We start from the raw sequence: 19,581 nt of genomic DNA on the forward strand, positions 1-19,581 counted from the left end.
TTGATTTTACAGATGAGGTACCCGAGGCACAGAGAAGTGAAATGATTTGCCCAAGTTCACACAGCAGACAAGTGGTAGAGCTGGAATTAGAACCCATGACCTTCTCTCAGCTCAATGCTGTATCCACTACACCAGGCTGGGGTGGATACAAGGAAATCGGGTTGGACACAGTCCCCGTCCCATATGGAGTTTAGTCTTCGATCCCTATTTTACAGATGAGGTAACTGAGGCACAGAGAAGTGAAGTGACTTGCCCAGGGTCACACAACAGACACGTGTTGGAGCCGGGATTAGAACCCATGACCTTCTGACTCCCACATGAGTCATGAGTTGTCCGGTAGGCAGAGCAACTGTAGTCCCTGGTTACTGAAGAAATATGTTTAAGATTGCAACATCCGGTGACACCGCAGTAGCTTCACCCACAGTGAGTTGTTAAAGGCTGGAAGGGTGTGGTGGGGGAGTTCCACTTTAACAAACACAAAGCAATGAACAACAGCACCAGATTTAGTTGTCAATCAATCAATCAATCGTATTTATTGAGTGCTTACTGTGTGCAGAGCACTGGACTAAGCGCTTGGGAAGTACAAGTTGGCAACATATAGAGACGGTCCCTACCCAACAGCGGGCTCACAGTCTAGAAGGGGGAGACAAAACCAAACATACTAACAAAATAAAATACAGTAGATATGTACAAGTAAAATAAATAGAGTAATAAATATGTACATACATATATACAGGTGCAGTGGGGAAGGGAAGGAGGTAAGATGGGGGGATGGAGAGGGGGGCGAGGGGGAGAGGAAGGAAGGGGCTCAGTCTGGGAAGGCCTTCTGGAGGAGGTGAGCTCTCAGTAGGGCCTTGAAGGGAGGAAGAGAGCTAGCTTGGCGGATGGGCAGAGGGAGGGCTTAATCAATCAATCAATCGTATTTATTGAGCGCTTACTGTGTGCAGAGCACTGGACTAAGCGCTTGGGAAGTACAAGTTGGCAACATAGAGAGACAGTCCCTACCCAACAGTGGGCTCACAGTCTAAAAAGGGGAGACAGAGAACAAAACCTTCAGCAGGTCTGGCAGTAAAAAGACCTGGTTCTAATCCACTTGTCTGTTGTGTCATTCATTCATTCAATCGTATTTATCGAGTGCTTAGTGTGTGCAGAGCACTGTACTGAGTGCAAGTCACTTAATAATAATGATGGCATTTAGTAACTTCACCTGTAAAATGGGGATTAAAATACCATTCCATGTGGAACATGGACTATGACCAACCTGATTACCTTCTATCTACACCAGTGCTCAATACAGTGATTGGCACATAATATGTGCTTAACAGATACCATAAAAAAAAACCCCAGGCTGAGCAGGATTTACGCAAACAGCCTGTAACTGGCCATACCTGGCTTTTACAGCTGCATTAATAATAATAATGGCATTTATTAAGCGCTTACTATGTGCAAAGCACTGTTCTAAGCGCTGGAGAGGTTACAAGGCGATCAGGTTGTCCCACCGGGGGGCTCACAGTCTTTATCCCCATTTTACAGATGAGGCAACCGAGGCCCAGAGAAGTGAAGCGACCTGCCCAAAGTCACGCAGCTGACAACTGGCGGAGCCGGGATCTGAACCCACGAAAGCAATTAGAGGAGCCATGACAGAGCAACCCCCCTTCCCCACCCAGGACTGTCCTAGTTCCCTAGGGATGAGTCCAGATTTGAGAAGCAGCGTGGCTCAGTGGAAAGAGCCCGGCCTTTGGAGTCAGCGGTCATGGGTTCAAATGCCGGCTCCACCAATTGTCAGCTGTGTGACTTTGGTCAAGTCACTTAACTTCTCTGTGCCTCAGTTACCTCATCAGTAAAATGGGGATTAAGATTGTGAGCCCCCCGTGAGACACCCTGATTACCACCTTGTAACCTCCCCAGAGCTTAGAACACTGCTTTGCACATAGTAAGCACTTAATAAATGCCATTATTATTATTATTTGGGCAGCTGACTCCCTTTTCCCCTTTCCTCCCCATCGAAATCAATGGTATTGATCGTGCACTTACTTTTACTCGAGTGCTTACTGTGTATACAGCACTATTCTAAGCACCGGGGAGAGTACAATAGAATTAGTTACATTCCCTGCCCATAGTGAGCTTATCTCAAATAAAAATGAGTCAAACCCCCTCCAAGTACTTACAAGCAAGAGCAACGCAGCAGCTTTCCCTCTCATCCCCACCCCCAGGGACATCATCCTCATCAATCGTATTTATTGAGCGCTTACTATGTGCAGAGCACTGTACGGATTGACATCAGTCCAATCCCTCAGGCCTCCTCATTTTCCCCACACCAGAGGCTATAGAGGTGGCCTGGTCAATTAAAACTAGGAGGGGACGGTTGGAATTTATTTTTACAGCAATTCAACACAAACGGAATTAAACTATTACGGTTGCATTTTACAGGTATCGGTACAGCAATCCTCTAAATGGGCAGCTTGGGCTGGGGAGTTAGGAAGTGTCTAGCGGTCCATTAAACAAAAACGACCTAAAAGGTGGCCTGAAATGCAGATTTTCAATCAGGCAGACAGTTACTTTCCAAGGAAGGCTCACTCACCTCAGATGTGTTTATTCAGATATTTTTGTTTAGTTTTAACCATGGTACATTAGGCAACTGTCTCCCTATTAAATTGCAAGCTCTTTAGCAGTAGAACCTTTTCTACTCTTTTTTTTTTCTCCTCTAGTGTGTATTAAAGTGCTCAGCTCATAGTTGGAGCTCACTAACTGCTGTTGCCATTGATAAAGACTTCTAGACTGTGAGCCCGCTGTTGGGTAGGGACCGTCTCTATGTGTTGCCGATTTGTACTTCCCAAGCGCTTAGTACAGTGCTGTGCACACAGTAAGCGCTCAATAAATACAACTGAATGAATGAATGAATAAAGGCTTCCCATCCTTGGCAGAAGTGGGTATTTAACTCCCCAAATCTTGCTAATTTCTGAATGGTGAAATAATAGGTTGGTGCTAAATATGAGGTTTGCTGCTCGCTGACCTGGGATAAAACCAAATTTTCTAACGAAAAATGTTCAGAACTGATACTTTATAAGGGAAAAATTAAGTCAGATTTTAAAAATGAACAAGTCCAGAATACCACAGTTCAGAAATATTTTATCATCAGTTTGAGCATTGTACCTTTTTCCCAACAAGCGCAAATGACAGAAATTATTCAGAGGCAAATATTTTTCAAGTGTTAACATTTACCGTTTGGTTTAGCTGAAACGTTAATTTTGTAAAAACAATCTCGAGGTTACAAAAAAAATTTCAATAATTTTAACGGATATGAGTTGCTTTTTACAAATGTACTAAAATCCCAGACCAAACAAAAATGTTTTTAAAGTAGAAAAAATACTAATTTTTAGTTTGGCAAACTTCCATTTTTGCTTTATACGTACACAAACTACTTGAACAGAAACCATTTCTGAAGATGGTATTATCACATATTAAGGTTAACAAGACAAAAATCTAGTTGCCTTTTAACACTCAATACACAACTTCAATATAAAAAAAATCAAGTATCAGAAAATACTTTTTAAACAGGTAATATTTACCTGCCTTAAAAAAATTAAATATAGTATTTATAGGATTAGATTTTCCCAATTCCACTGGCCACCTGGCCCCAGAAATCAGGATTTCCCACTAATAAAAGCTGAAGTGCAACATCCCTTTGTAGTTGGCATCAAAAGTTAGAGAGAGCTAAGTACCAAAAATCACACCATGTCACAGCATGTGTCACAGCATGACACAATTTCAGTCAAAAATCCAAGCATCTTCATGAAAATAGAAACTTGTTTGAGGGCAATTACTTAAATAAAACGATGTTGCAAGTACTTAAGTGTTACTCTTGATTTAAAATACGCTCGATTAGTTTGAGAAGTCATGCTAGAGATATCGTTTCGGAACCACAATTTAGTCACGTGGCACTTTTTTGTATAAACTTTGCAATAAAAAAAAGTTTTAAAATATGCACCATTGTCTTGGTTTATAACTTTATATAGTGCTACCAGTTCAGAGAATTGCTTTGCTTCCAAGGTTTCTCTCCAAAATTTTAACATTAACTTATCCAGCCCCAATTTGTGAATTCTAAAATATAAAGCTCTTTGGAAATGCTAATCCCAAAAAGAAAGTATCAGTTCAAATTATACTTTGGCAAACAGTACAGTAGACTGTTTTACAATAAAATGTCATTTAAGTATGAGCCATTATACTGCTTTAAGCATAGTGTTTAACCCTAGAGTACCATTTTAGGGCTTGCAACCAAATCAAATCCACCATAAAAAAGTATGGTGTTTATCACAGCAAAATTCTTTGCACGAATAAATACCTTTTCATTTCAGATTTCAAATAACACGTTCCGTCTATTAAAAAAAAGCTACCATCACACAAACAGCTCAAACCAAATGCAACAAGGCAATCCGAGTTATAAAAGGAGGTGATCTTTACTTTAGAGTTGGTCCAAAACCAGGCAGGGTTTAATGAATCAAATGCCATAACATTCCACTATGCGGAATTCTGCATGCCAAAATCAGTTTCAAGTTATATTTTTAAGGTATTGCCAAAGGGTCATATAATTACTGGACCTCGCAACATTAGATGTTATTTTTCAACTAACATTTATTCCAAGTGATCCCATGGGAAGCCCATTCCATTTTTAATCAAAAATTGCAGCCTCTCTCCAAGCTCCAATTACAAACCTACCTAATATACAGATATGCCTTTTAAATAACAAATATGAATAAATATACCAGCTTGGAGAGACCCTGGTAGACCTAGCTATAAGTTTTTACACTAATAACACTATTTCTCCACAAATGCCGCCGCTGCCATTGGTGTCCTTATGCTTCCTCTTGCTGAAGCAGCCAATTCTTCAATCTCAGCATTCAGTTTATGTATTACCCATTCCATTGCTTCACGGCCCTTGAAAATCATTACAAAACCAATTAATGGCATTCTTCATTCTCAGAGTGGAAAAGGGGCGAACGGAAAAGACTGTGAGCTCATCTCAGTTATTTACTACACAAAATGTTTTTATTAATTGGCTTGGATTTTAATATAAGAATATATTATCCATTTATATTTCCTGTATTGTTCCCCATGAAGATTATTTTGGATTTAAAGCATCTCACTCTCTTCCTTAATGTAAAAATTAATGTACAGAGGAAACACCCACTAAATTAAAATTTGTGTTCACCTGATATAGTTTGGGAATATAACACAACACTTCAAATTTGCCTAATCCACCATGGCACACCCACCTCCATCACTCCCACTAAAATGCAGCACATTCTCTTCATTGCTTTCACTACTTCTACCCACTCTACATATACTGCTCCACAAATCTAGAGGAGGACAGACCTAGATTTTTAAACAGACATATGAGCTATTTAAAATTTACCGCTCTCAGGGTAAAAGGGCATGATTTAAAAGCTTAGCCATCACCCAGGTTGAACAGTATGGATACTGCCAGAAAGTAAATGGATAATGGATCCAGTTCTGTTGTGGAAGACTCAAAACCACGATTTGCAAGGACTGACTTGGTTTCAAGAACAGGTTCATTCATTCAATCGTATTTATTGAGCGCTTACTGTGTGCAGAGCACTGTACTAAGTGCTTGGGAAGTACAAGTCGGTTGGTGTGTGGGAGAGGTGACTTTTTTGAATTTTCTTATTTCCCCTGCACCCCCCCCCATTAGTGCAAATAAAATAAAGTGTATAGTGTAATTGTTAGGTCATGTGATGACCTCACTTTCTAGGACTAAACATAGTTCTTGTCTGAAATGCAATATGCAAAAAAAAATACAGTTATAAATCAGGAAGAACCCAGTGAGCACTTACTAGACTGAAAAATCAAGGTAGTCTATCTTTACAAAGATGAACCTAAGTACAGTGCTTTGCACCCAATAAGCACTCAATACGACTGAATGAACCTACCTTGAAATTACCCATGTCACTAAGCCGACATTTTCCCCCCCAAAAGTTAAAGCTATTTTGCTTTTATTTTACACTATACTTTTAAAAAAATCTGAGTTACCTTTAGTAAGAAAAATAATGCATTACTAAATAAGTATATGATCTTGATTCTTAATCTACACTAGGATTCGCTGTACAAGAATTTAGGCTAATCCTGTGTCCACAGAGCAACCAAATCCATCCAGATCCCACAAAAAGGAAAAAAAAAATCCTACTTATTCAGCTTGACCTGCAAAATTTAGCTGTAGGAACTGCAGGCGGGGTGGGTTTATGTCAAGAGCTGGTAATGTACATCTCAAGCTTAGCACCAAAAACTTTATGTTCACAGGGTATTAATGGGCTACAATATTTTGTATTTCACCATCTTTATCCCAAGCAATTTTAAGGGAGCTGAATCCTCAGGTGCTTCGAATATGGAAGAGTCAAATAAATATGCTATTTATTAAGAATTTATTAGGTGCTAAGTATTGGAATAAATACAGGACAATCACGTCATATTTTAAAGATTCCCCAATATTCAAGTCAATAAAGAACGTATTGTGCAAATACAACTTACTTTATTAGCGTTTGAAGATATAGTGTTTTCCATCAATCCTTCTAGGTAACTGCTAAGGCTGACTCCTTTCACGGTGATTATTGCTTCCTGAGTCAGAACAGTTCTAAACAAAAACATTTTTTGTAGTTTGATCAAGAATAACCATTTTTGAATCCTTAGAAAAATCAGAACCTTAAACACTAAAAAAAATTTTTTTTGGCTTAGGAAAAAAAACTGTACTTACTTTCCTGGTTCTTGTGGGTGCGGTTTGTATACAAGCCTCTCATCTACTGAAACCATATTTGTAAATGAAATCTATACATGAAATTAAAAAAATCCCAATCATAGGCAATGAGAAAATCTCCAAGTTTTATTCTACAATGAAATTAAACATTCAGTTCCTTAAGAATGTTATTTTCATCTTTAACTAAAATTCATTTTTATTAACTCAGAATTACTGCTAAACAGCTCTAAGAAGTCAAAGTACTCATAATTTCTGGGTCACTCTCAATTACCTAGATTGTCAAATTTTAGAAGTTTAGGATATTGATGATGCAAAGTTCTACAACATAAAGGAACGGGAAAAGGGAAATGGGAGATATGTCAAAGTATTTCTGTCACAAGCGTTCACTTTCTACAGTCATGAAAGTATATTTGCAAAAGAAAAAAAGGGAAAAAAATCTAAGCAAGTTGGGTACAGTACTGGCAATAAAAACAATGCTCAAAACTTACATTGGTAGACTTAAGCTCCATTGTTTTCTCCACAGGATCAACTACAGAGTGTTCTTGAACATACGTTTTTGTTCTTGATGAACCAATTAGCTAAGGGAAACATTCACAATCAGTAACAAAAGCTGTGATTATTTAAAAATGAACCAAATGTGTTGCTTTAAATTAGCAACTAAAAATTTGTTTAGGCTAAAAATTTTGCAAATGCATACCATCTAAAACCTATGATTAGTTTCTTAATGAAAGAAAGGCCTCTGCTTTCTTTAAAAAAACAGCCATAATCAACCCATCATTCCTAAATCGTTCTATTTCCTGTCTTAAGGCTGAACTTATTCCAGTGTCAACACCATATATCAAAATCTGGTGCTTTAGAGTTTAACAGTAAGTACTGTATTTGGCTTTATTCCTTTTTTATAGAATGTATATGTCATCATGAAGATTGCAATAACATTTCCAATTCATTGTACCTTAAGACTGAAATGTATTAAGAGATTTTGTCTTAAAGGTGCCTAATAAAAATAAAGACCAAGGATCTTCCAGACTGGAAAAACTCTGTCTTTCATAAACTATCATAGCTCACCTCCTCCAGGAGGCCTTCCCAGACTGAGCCCCCATCCTTCCCCTCCCCATAGCACCTGTATATAGGTATATATATTTGTACATATTTATTACTCCATTTATTTAATTTGTACATATTTATTCTATTTATTTTACTTTGTTAATATGTTTTGTTTTGTTGTCTTGTCTCTCCTTTCTAGACTGTGAGCCCGCTGTTGGGTAGGGACCGTCTCTATATGCTGCCAATTTGTACATCCCAAGCGCTCAGTACAGTGCTCTGCACACAGTAAGCGCTCAATAAATACGATTGAATGAATGAATGATACTGAGCAGCTGTTAAAATTAGATTTTTTTAAAAATGGTATTTGCTAAACATTTAGAATAAATATGATTGAATGAATGAAATGTGCCAAGCACTAAACTAAGTATCTATAATCTAATCAGGTTGGACACAATTTACACCTTATGTGGGGCTCATAGTCTTAATCCCCATTTTGCTGATGAGGTAACAGACACAGAGAAGTTCACAGCAGAAATGTGGCAGTGCTGGGATTAGAACCCAGGACCTGTGATCCCAGGCTGGTTCTCTTTCCACTAGACCACAGTGCTCCTCAATCATCAACAGTAATCAACAACAATCTGTGTTTAATGAAAAGAAATAAAGCTCATTGGGAAGTTTCCATCCTCCAAGGAGGCCTACTTACCGATTTTACAATGGAAGGCATTCCCCATTCTGTGCTGAGAAGTCTGTGACTATGCAACTTCCCATTAGGATCTACATGCCTGTCCAATACATCTACTCCAACGACACTCGGATTCATAGGATTTGGATATTTTTGCATAGCAGCTGTTGTGACTGTTTCCCAAGGGTGGCTGCAAAATAAATACAAAAAGATGTTTGTGAATATCATATATTCTTTATGGGGGGAAAGCATACCGTAATGTACTTTTAAGCAATAATTCCTATTGAACTTCATAAATGTAAACATTCAGACCTTATCATACCAAATTTTCATATTCTAATTCTATTTGTGAAGCAAACAAGGAAACGAAGATGCTAATTGCTAAAATACAGACCTGCAAATTAAAAAATTCTTCTGAAGATATGAAAACCAGACAAATGATAAATTATTTGCCCTCCATGACATCCATCTAATGGTTACGGCCAAACCATCTAAAACCACCCTCAACCCCTAATATCCCTAACTTTTCCTTTAATAACCACCTGTGTATTTCAAAATGGGACGCCATCATCACCATGGACCTCACATCCAAATTTCCATTCCCCCCAAAAATAACCCATGAATCTTGGATGCTTGGTAATTTACCCAGGGAGTAAGTTAATCGATCGACAACATTTATTAAGAACTCAGTTTCCTAAATCTATCAGACATGGCCCCCGGTCCACAGAGGGCTCAACTAAAAGGTAAGCATAAGGTCTACAAAGTTACAAGTTAGGCCAAATCAAAAATCAAAATAAAAGAGAGGTCACTCTTTGTCCCCTCCCTGCTCCAGTCCAGGCTGTCCTATCCAAACTGCCACAAATTCCCAAACATTAGGATGCTGTAGGCTTTTTCTCCAGGGTGTGCAGTGGCAATAGTTTAACTGATGAGGTTTACCCAAATACTAATTTAAAGCCTCCCCTTCAGAGTGGCAGTGGGGAAAAATGGGGACGGCCTAAGATTTTGGGCCACCCTCCTCTTCTGGTGGTGGGAAACTGGACATTTCCTCTAAGGTGCTGGGTTATCTAGGCTTTGAAGATTTCTCTTTTTAATGATAGTGTATGTGTATAGGAGGGTTAAGGTGATGATGAAAAGGGAAATTTTTAGAAATTATACAATGCTCAGCACACTCAGGGTTGACAACCAACTTTGAACACAGCAAGGTCAAGCGTGCCCGGTTCCAAACCTCACTCTGACCCATCCAGCATTCATTCCTAATTCAAACGTGCCAAACAAAAATGACAAAAACTGTGTTCTAAATTAGTCTTAAAAACTCAACTAGCCTTACCATGTTATTCCCATTGGCCTAGATATCAACATGAAAGGAAGCCTGCAGGACAGCATTATTCAGCTGTGTCTACACAAAACTGATTACTGTAATTACAGTTCTTTAATTGGCCAATAAATTACATTTTCACACTGGTCATGTGGAAAATCGCTGTTTCTCAAGAACACACTAACTGCTGCATAAGTTTCACTTGCGGGCCAATAAATTTTAAAAGTTGACTTTCTTAGCTTGGCTAAGACTTCTACTAAGAAATACGGTAATACTACAATTATTGAGAGTCAGGTAGCATACGAAAAATATAATTTTGCTCCTTAGCTCTATTCAGCAGAAGGCTAGAACTATTTCCCTAAATTACCTAACCGCTCCCCCAACAACTGAATTTACCTAGATTTTAAGAAGTTACTGCCTAAACGGAAATCTACAAAAATGTCAGTACACACTGAGAGAGCGCGAAACTGAAAATCTAAAAAGCCAAACTCTCCATTAAACGATATGATTGTACTGTGTTGAATATTCAATCAGTGGTATTTACTGAGCGCTCACTATTCACACAGCACTGTGCTAAACGTTTGGAAGAGCGCAATACAACAGAATCGGCGGACAGACTCCCAGCCCATAAGGAGCTTAGAGTCTAGAGGAGTAAAGAAACCGAACTGTTGAATGGATGAACTCCCTGGATGTACCGAGCGCCGACCACTCCGGGGAGCACGGAGTTTGGAGGTAGAGGAAAGAGCCCGGGACTGGCAGTCAGGAGGAGCTGAGTTCGAATCCCGCCTCTGCCACTTGTATACTTTGTGACCGCGGGCCAGTCACTTCTCTTCTCTGGGCCTCAGCTCCCTCATCTGTGAAATGGGAATGAAGACTGAGCCCCCTCCCCATCACTCTGACTCACTCCTTTTGCTCTACCCCCTCCCCACCCCACAGCACCAGTGTATATATATACATATTTATAATTATATTTTTACTAATGATGTGTATATATCTATAATTCTATTTATTTACGATGATGCTACTGATGCCTGTTTACTTGTTTTGAGGTCTGCCTTCCCCCTTCTAGATTGTGAACCATTGTGGGCAGGGATTGTTCATTGTTGGGTAGGGACCGTCTCTATATGTTGCTGATTTGTACTTCCCAAGCGCTTAGTCCAGTGCTCTGCACACAGTAAGCAGTCAATAAATATGAATAAATGAATGAATGAATTGTCTGAATGAATGAATTGTCTTTATTTGTCCTCCATCCCACCAGCGTGGCTCAGTGGAAAGAGCCCGGGCTTGGGAGTCAGAGGTCATGGGTTCTAATCCCGACTCTGCCACTTGTCAGCTGTGTGACTTTGGGCAAGTCACTTCACTTCTCTGGGTCTCAGTTACTTCATCTGTCAAATGGGGATGAAGACTGTGAGCCCCACCTGGGACAACCTGATCACTTGTATCCTGCCCAGCACTTAGAATAGTGCTTTGCACATAGTACAGTGCTCTGCACACAGTAAGCGTTCAATAAATACGACTGAATTGAATGAATGAACGAATCGTGCGTATTTATTACTCTATTTTACTTGTACATATTTATTCTATTTATTTTATTTTGTTAATATGTTTTGTTGTCTGTCTCCCCCTTCTAGACTGTGAGCCCACGCTGCTGGGTAGGGACCGCCTCTCTATGTTGCCGACTTGTACTTCCCACGCGCTTAGTACAGTGCTCTGCACACAGTAAGCGCTCAATACAACTGAATGAATGAATAATAAGCGCTTAACAAAGGCCATCATTATTAACGCCCCCACTCCCTCCCTCTGCCCTACCCCCTTCCCACAGCACTTGTGTATATTTATACATATTTACTACTCTATTTTATTAACGATATGTCTATAGCTTTCATTCTGTTTATTTTGATGGTAATGACGCCTGTCTCCTTGTTGTGTTTTGTTGTTGGTCTCCCCCTTCTAGACTGTGAGCCCGTTGTTGGGTAGGGACTTTCTGTTGCCAAATAGTACTTCCCAAGTGCTTTGTCCAGGGTTCCACACCCAATAAGCGCTCATTAAATATGACTGAATGGATGGGATGTCCTTCCTCCACATATCCGCCAACCTAGCTCTTTCTCCCTTCAAAGCCCCACTAAGAACTCACCTCCTCCAGGAGGCCTTCCCAGACTGAGCTCCCTTTTCCCTCTCCTCCTTCCCCTCCCCACAGCACTTGTATATATTTATACAGATTTACTACTCTATTTTACTTGCACATATTTACCATTCTTTTTACTTTGTTAATGATGTGCCTATACCTAGAGATGCAGCGTGGCTCGGAAAGAGCCCGGGCTTTGGAGTCAGAGGTCCTGGGTTCAATTTCCGACTCTGCCAATTCTCAGCTTTGTGACTTTGGGCAAGTCACTTTCACTTCTCTGTGCCTCAGTTACCTCATCTGGAAAATAGACTGTGAGCCCACTGTTGGGTAGGGACTGTCTCTATATGTTGCCAACTTGTACTTCCCAAGCGCTTAGTACAGTGCTCTGCACACAGTAAGCGCTCAATAAATACGATTGATTGATTGGAAAATGAGGATTAAGACTGTGAGCCCCACATGGGACAACCTGAACACCCTGTAGGCTTCCCAACGCTTAGAACAGTGCTTTGCACATAGCAAGCGCTTAACAAATATCATTATTATCGTTTATTCTTATGGCACTGACACCTGTCGACGTGTTTTGTTGTCTGTCTCCCCCTTCTAGACTGCGAGGCCGTTACTGGGTACAGGACCGTCTCTATCTGTTGCCGACTTGTAGTTCCCAGGCGCTTAGTACAGTGCTCCGCACACAGTAAGCGCTCAATAAATGCGATCGAATGAATGAATGAGGGAGGCCTGGAAGTGGGACGAGGTCTTGAGGAGCCTTGGCCAGCTGACGTGGCCCTGTTGCAGAACAATGGAACTCATTACCAAACTGCATAAAACCAAGGCTTAATTGGTCTCTATAAAATGGCTAACTATAGTTGCTTTAACTATGGGGCTGTGACCTAATATATACTTTAAGAGAAGCAGCGTGGCTCATTGGAAAGAGCCCAGGCTTTGGAGTCAGAGGTCATGGGTTCGAACCCCGGCTCCGCCACTTGTCAGCTGTGTGACTTTGGGCAGGTCACTTCACTTCTCTGGGCCTCAGTTCCCTGATCTGGAAAATGGGGATTAAGTCTGTGAGCCCCACGTGGGACAACTTGATTACCTTGTATCTACCCCAGCGCTCAGAACAGTGCTTTGCACGTAGTAAGCGCTTAATAAATGCCATTATTATTATTATACTTTAAGAAGCCCTGGCCGACGGCTATTTTCTGCATCAGATTTCCCTGGTCTTGAATGAGGTTTCTGTGAGTCTTGACTTCTTTCACCTGACACCCCATGTTCGAGCAGGGGGCTCACGGAGATAGGACAAAAGTATGTCTTTCTTATCTTACTTATTACTCTATTTAGCTTGTACCTATTCTATTTATTTTATTTTGTTAGCAGGTTTGGTTTTGTTCTCTGTCTCCCCCTTCTAGACTGTGAGCCCACTGTTGGGCTCCACCCCACCTACAAATGGCACCCCTTCCTGTTTGTATTACCCTATCCACACCTCAAATTTGTCCATGATGGACTTCCACCTGTCTTGCTCTTATGAGATGGTCTTTAATCAATCAATCAATCAATCGTATTTATTGAGCGCTTACTATGTGCAGAGCACTGTACTAAGCGCTTGGGAAGTACAAATTGGCAACATAGAGAGACAGTCCCTACCCAACAGTGGGCTCCCAGTCTAAAAGGGGGAGACAGAGAACAAAACCAAACATACTAACAAAATAAAATAAATAGAATAGATATGTACAAATAAAATAAATAAATAAATAGAGTAATAAATATGTACAACCATATATACATATATACAGGTGCTGTGGGGAAGGGAAGGAGGTAAGATGGGGGGGATGGAGAGGGGGACGAGGGGGAGAGGAAGGAAGGGGCTCAGTCTGGGAGAGTCTTTAACCTCTGCCTGTGGTGGGTGCCACCTTAGGGACCCTGGCACCCTGTTAATGGGGAGCTCCCAGTTCTGTCCACCTCTCGCCCCTGGGATAGGTCTTCACCAAACATTACATTTACACTGGATTCACCTGGCCACTTGGAAGCAAAAGCTGATTTCCCCCAGATCTCTAGGGTCTATAATCTTCATCCGTTACAACTTCCCTTTTCAATATTTAGCGTTTGTCTGATTATAGGCTTCGACCTAGTGAGAAACAGGTCTGTCGCCATAATTTCCCATTTACAAACCACTTCAAAACCCTCGCTGGCAGCTCCTTTGAGAACACCTGTAGTTTCTCGTGTAAAATTACTGTTAGGGAGCCTAAGTCTGCCCCTTGCAAAGGGGAAATGGGCTACCTTAAGGGTAGACAGCACCTGTATATATGCTTGCACGTATTTATTACTCTATTTATTTATTTTACTTGTACATATTTATTTTGTTAATACGTTTTGTTGTCTGTCTCCCCCTTCTAGACTGTGAGCCCGCTGTGGGGTAGGGACCGTCTCTAGATGTTGCCAACTTGGACTTCCCCAGCGCTTAGTACAGTGCTCTGCACACAGTAAGCGCTCAGTAAATACGACTGATTGATTGATTGCGTCCGCCCTCCGGTCCCCTCACGAGCCGGGGGCGCGCGGCGCGCGCCCGCTCCCCGCGCATGCGCACTCCAACTCGCCCGCCCCCCGCGCATGCGCACTTCAGCGGCCCCCCGGAAAGCGAGGGAGGTCGTCGGGCCGGGTGACCGGTCCGTACTCCCGCCGTCCCTCCCCCCTCCCTTCGGCGAGGACATACTCGAAGACGTGTTCCGATGTCCAGATCTTCATGACGCCGACGACCGGCTCGGCGCCCGGGAGGCCACGCGAAGCAACCCGGCGGCTCCGCCACTTTTCCCGGGCCGGCGAACTACTGCGCAGGCGCCGAAAGGGGAACCCCGCCGCCGCTTCATGACGTCACTTCCGGAAGCCAAAGTTCCCAGGGTTCTGTGGGCGTTTTCCCGTTGAGTCAGAGGTGCCTGTTCAGTCCCGTGCTGTAAGCCGCAGTGCGCAGGCGCAGCTGCCCCACAGCCAGCGAGGCCTGCGGCCGGTGCCTGAGGGAGGGAACTGGGCGCTCAATCAATCAATCGTATTTATTGAGCGCTTACTATGTGCAGAGCACTGTACTAAGCGCTTGGGAAGTACAAGCTGGCAACATATAGAGATGGGCCCTACCCAACAGTGGGCTCACAGTCTAAAAGGGGGAGACAGAGTAGAAAACCAAACATACTAACAAAATAAAATGAAATAAATAGAATAGATATGTACAAGTAAAATAAATAAATAAATAGAGTAATAAATATGTACAAACATATATACATATATACAGGTGCTGTGGGGAAGGGAAGGAGGGAAGGAGGGAACTGGGTGCTCAATCAATCAATAGAATAGATATGTACAAGTAAAATAAATAGAGTAATAAATATGTACAAACATATATACAGGTGCCGTGGGGAAGGGAAGGAGGTAAGATGAGGGGGATGGAGAGGGGGACGGGGGGAGAGGAAGGAAGGGGCTCAGTCTGGGAAGGCCTCCTGGAGGAGGTGAGCTCTCAGTAGGGCCTTGAAGGGAGGAAGAGAGCTAGCTTGGTGGATGGGCAGAGGGAGGGCTTAATCAATCAATCGTATTTACTGAGCACTTACTGTGTGCAGAGCACTGTACTAAGCGCTTGGGAAGTACAAGCTGGCAACATATAGAGACAGTCCCTACCCAACAGTGGGCTCACAGTGGGCTCGGCGACTGGCCTGGGGAGGCGGCCTACTGGGGCTAAGTCTAATCAATCAATCAATCAATCGTATTTATTGAGCGCTTGGTGTGCAGAGCACTGTACTAAGCCCTTGGGAAGTCCAAATTGGCAACATTTAGAGACAGTCCCTACCCAGCAGTGGGCTCACAGTCTAAAAGGGGGAGACAGAGAACAAAACCAAACATACTAACAAAATAAAATAAATGGAATAGATATGTACAAGTAAAATAAATAAATAGAGTAATAAATATGTACAAACATATATACATATATACAGGTGCTGTGGGGAAGGGAAGGAGGGAAGGAGGGAACTGGGTGCTCAATCAGTCAATCAATCATATTTATTGAGCGCTTACTGTGTGCAGAGCACTGTACTAAGCGCTTGGGAAGTACAAGCTGGCAACATATAGAGACAGTCCCTACCCAACAGCGGGCTCACAGTCTAAAAGGGGGAGACAGAGAACAAAACCTAATGGGACCTTGAAGCGTTTCCAGATCGATAACTGTCAAGCCCCACATTTTGAGGGGTCCAAAGCAAAAATAAACTTCCTCCCTCTTACTCGGGCAACAGCGATACATTCTAGGAATGGACGAATGTGGGAAATGCTTTCAAGCACCAACTTCCCCAAAGCAGAGAACATTCTCAAAACAGCTAACATCACCGTCTTTCCCCATCTCTCAAGTCTGTACCGGAGGCTCCTCCCTTTTCCAACTCCCAAATTCGGTCGTGTCACTTTTTTCTGTCAATTTTCAACCATATTTTCAAGATCCCTCCTCTCTCTCCATCCAGGTGAGGTAACTGCGGCACAGAGAAGTTAATCAATAATCAATCAATCAATCGTATTTATTGAGTGCTTACTGTGTGCAGAGCACTGTACTAAGCGCTTGGGAAGTACAAGTTGGCAACATATAGAGACAGTCCCTACCCGACAGTGGGCTCACAGTCTAAAAGGGGGAGACAGAGAACAAAACCAAACATACTAACAAAATAAAATAAATAGAACAGATATGTACATGTAAAATAAATAAATAGAATAATAAATATGTACAAACATATATACATATATACAGGTGCTGTGGGGAAGGGAAGGAGGTAAGATGGGGGGATGGAGAGGGGGACGAGGGGGAGAGGAAGGAAGGGGCTCAGTCTGGGAAGGCCTCCTGGAGGAGGTGATCTCTCCGTTAAGTGACTTGCCCAAGGTCACACAGCAGACAATCCTTACCATTTTGGAAAGAGCCCGGGCTTTGGAGTCCGAGGTCATGGGTTCAAATCCCGGCTCCTCCAATTGTCAGCTGTGTGACTTTGGGCAAGTCACTTAACTTCTCTGTGCCTCAGTTACGTTATCTGTAAAATGGGGATTAAGACTGTGAGGCCCCCCCATGGGACAACCTAACCTGATCACCTTGTAACCTCCAAGGTGCTTAGGACAGTGCTTTGCACATAGTAAGTGCTTAATAAATGTCATCATCATTATTATTAAAATAAATGACATATAGGAATAAATTACCCAATTACCCATTATTTTAAGGAAAAAATGGATGCCCATTTCTACAGGCCCCCCTCTCTTTTGCTCTTTTTCTCAGTGGCTTGTGCCTGGTGGATGTTCAGAAAATATTAACAACGCCTATAGTGTTGAGAATATTAAAATTTTGCCATATTTGAAAGTAAGAGACTCTGTGACCATTGGCAAATGTTTCCAGTGCTTAGAACAGTCACTGGCACACAGTAGGCACTCCAAAAACATGGCTGTTGAGAGAAACTGAGTTTCCTAATAGAAGAAAATCTAAGATAAATTCAGTTAGGGTTTCATAAAGTCAGAGTTGTAGGCTAGGACATCTAGTGGGGTCCTCCTCTCAGGACCTGGACGATATCATTACAGTGCTATCATCCAGAGTGGCAGCCTTGGCAACCAGGGACAGCAGGCCTTTTTTGAGTCAGGGCACAGTGGGGAGAGGGAAGGAGGAGTCAGGGGGACCCCCACCATCACAGAATGACTTTTCTGAAAAGCCTCTTTCCCCTCTTCCCTCTCCACGTTTCACTTTTGTGGCTTGCCCTTCTGAAAACCAGGCAGCTGCAAGGCTGAGGGAGGAAGAAGGGTGGTGGGTAGTCTCCTCTCTTTCCCCTCTACTGCCACCCCTCTTCCCCACCAATCATAGTGACACCCTCAGCAGGGTGAGAGCTCTAATAATAATAATAATAATGATAATCATAGTATTTGTTAAGCACTTACTATGTGCCAAGCACTGTTCTAAGCCCTGGGGTAGATACAAGATAATTAGGTTGGGCACAGTCCCTGTCTTACATGCGGTTCACAGTCTTAGTCCCCATTTCACAAATGAGGAAACCGAGGCACAGAGAAGTTAAATGACTTGCCAAAGGGCACACAGTAGACAAATGGCAGAACTCACACTAGAACCCATGTCTTCTGACACCCAAACCCGTGTTCTTGCCATTGCTTCTTCTAATGAGGAAACACAGGCATACACACCAACACACACACACACCTGTACCACACCACTAATCAAATTAAACATCAAACCCACATTTCCCGTTTCTATCCATTATTCTCTTAATGATCTCTCCCACGACGGAATCAACAAGATTTCTAGTGAAGAAGAAGAGCTGGGGTGGGGTGCCAGTGACTAGCGCTGGTATTAGCACCTCTTTGTGTTAATCACTACCCCTGACAGGGGGCTAATTAGGGAGATTTGTAAAGGAACTCTCTCTTACTGCACGCTTCCCAGCAATTTATAGCCAGATACGGAGGCGTGGGATGCCTTGAGAAGCAGCGTGGTTTAATGGAAAGAACACGGGTTTAGGAGTCAGAGGTCATGGTTCAAACCCCGGCTCTGCCAATTGTCAACTGTGTGACTTTGGGCAAGTCACTTAACTTCTCTGTGCCTCAGTTACCCCATCTGTAAAATGGGGATTAAGACTGTGAGCCTCACGTGGGACAACCTGATCAACTTGTATCTACCCCAGCGCTTAGAACAGTGCTCTGCCCATAGTAAGCGCTTAACAAATACCAACATTATCCTAGCCCATCTAGATTACTGCATCAGCCTCTTGGCTGACCGTCCAACATCTTGTCTCTCCCCACTCCAGTCCATGCTTCACACCGCTCACCTTTCCACAAAAACGTTCAGGACGTGTCATTCCCCATCCTCAAAAATCTCCAGTGGTTGCCTATCCACCTCCGTATCAAACAAACACTCCTCACCATTGGCTTTAAAGCAGTCCATCACTTCGCCTCCTCCTACCTCACCTCGCTTCTCTCCTTCTACAACCCAAGCTGCGCACTTCTCTCCTCTGGTGCTAACCTTCTCACTGGGCCTCCATCTCCCTCGCTTCAAAGCCTTCCTCATGGCACATCTCCTCCAAGAGGCCTTCCCAAACTAAGCCTCACTTTTCCTCATCGCTCACTCTCTTCTGTATCGCCCTGACTTGCTCCTTTTGCTTCCCCCGTCCCAGCCCCACAGCACTTATGAATATATCTGTAATTTTATTTATTTGTATTGCTGTCTCTCTCTCCCCCTCTAGACTCTGAGCTCGTTGTGGGCAGGATTGTCACTGTATATTGTTGTATTGTTCTTTCCCAAGCGCTTAGTACAGTGCTGTGCACACAGTAAGTGCCTAATAAATATGAATGAATCAATAAATTCATTTTTATTATGCTCCAAATAACAAGAATTTAATTTGGCCTTAGACCAGTAGGTGGTGCACAGATGCTGTAAATCCCAATATACGACACGCCCAAGTAGGCGTGTGCTTTTGAAGTGATGTCCTGAAAGAACACTCTTTTTTACTGGTTTTATTAATCATATTATACTCCACCCAGGTTTTTTTTTTCCCCCCAGGGCTATTGAACTTGTTTTGTAACGACTCTGGCTGTTTTGTAAGTACTTGTTATACAACTGGTTATAAAACAGTTTGTGCATTTGCTTCCTGGACAGTCTT

General features: G+C 42.3%; 1 protein-coding gene across 1 annotated transcript; it reads right to left on the reverse strand.

The window, feature by feature from the left end:
* Positions 1-3,112: 3,112 nt before the first annotated feature.
* On the reverse strand, positions 3,113-14,749 carry PRELID3B (PRELI domain containing 3B). Its single transcript, XM_038750712.1, has 6 exons — positions 14,637-14,749; positions 8,514-8,682; positions 7,255-7,344; positions 6,767-6,837; positions 6,544-6,646; positions 3,113-4,935 (listed from the first exon to the last, which is right to left on the reverse strand). Exons 1-6 carry the CDS (start codon positions 14,666-14,668, stop codon positions 4,816-4,818), a joined length of 585 nt encoding a protein of 194 aa, XP_038606640.1. The 5' UTR covers positions 14,669-14,749; the 3' UTR covers positions 3,113-4,815.
* Positions 14,750-19,581: the final 4,832 nt, after the last annotated feature.

This window comes from Tachyglossus aculeatus, chromosome 8 (assembly GCF_015852505.1).
Source record: "Tachyglossus aculeatus isolate mTacAcu1 chromosome 8, mTacAcu1.pri, whole genome shotgun sequence".
In the NCBI taxonomy this organism is placed as follows: Eukaryota; Metazoa; Chordata; class Mammalia; order Monotremata; family Tachyglossidae; genus Tachyglossus; species Tachyglossus aculeatus.

Bases quoted from the DNA above. Each gene is read 5' to 3' on its own strand.
- PRELID3B (XM_038750712.1), bottom strand. From the start codon at position 14,668: ATGAAGATCTGGACATCGGAACACGTCTTCGA. The intron at 7,345-8,513 runs GTAAGTAGGCCT...TGTTTCCCTTAG, and splicing joins TGCCTTCCATTGTAAAATCG to CTAATTGGTTCATCAAGAAC. The intron at 6,838-7,254 runs GTAAGTTTTGAG...TTTCATGTATAG, and splicing joins TGGAGCTTAAGTCTACCAAT to ATTTCATTTACAAATATGGT.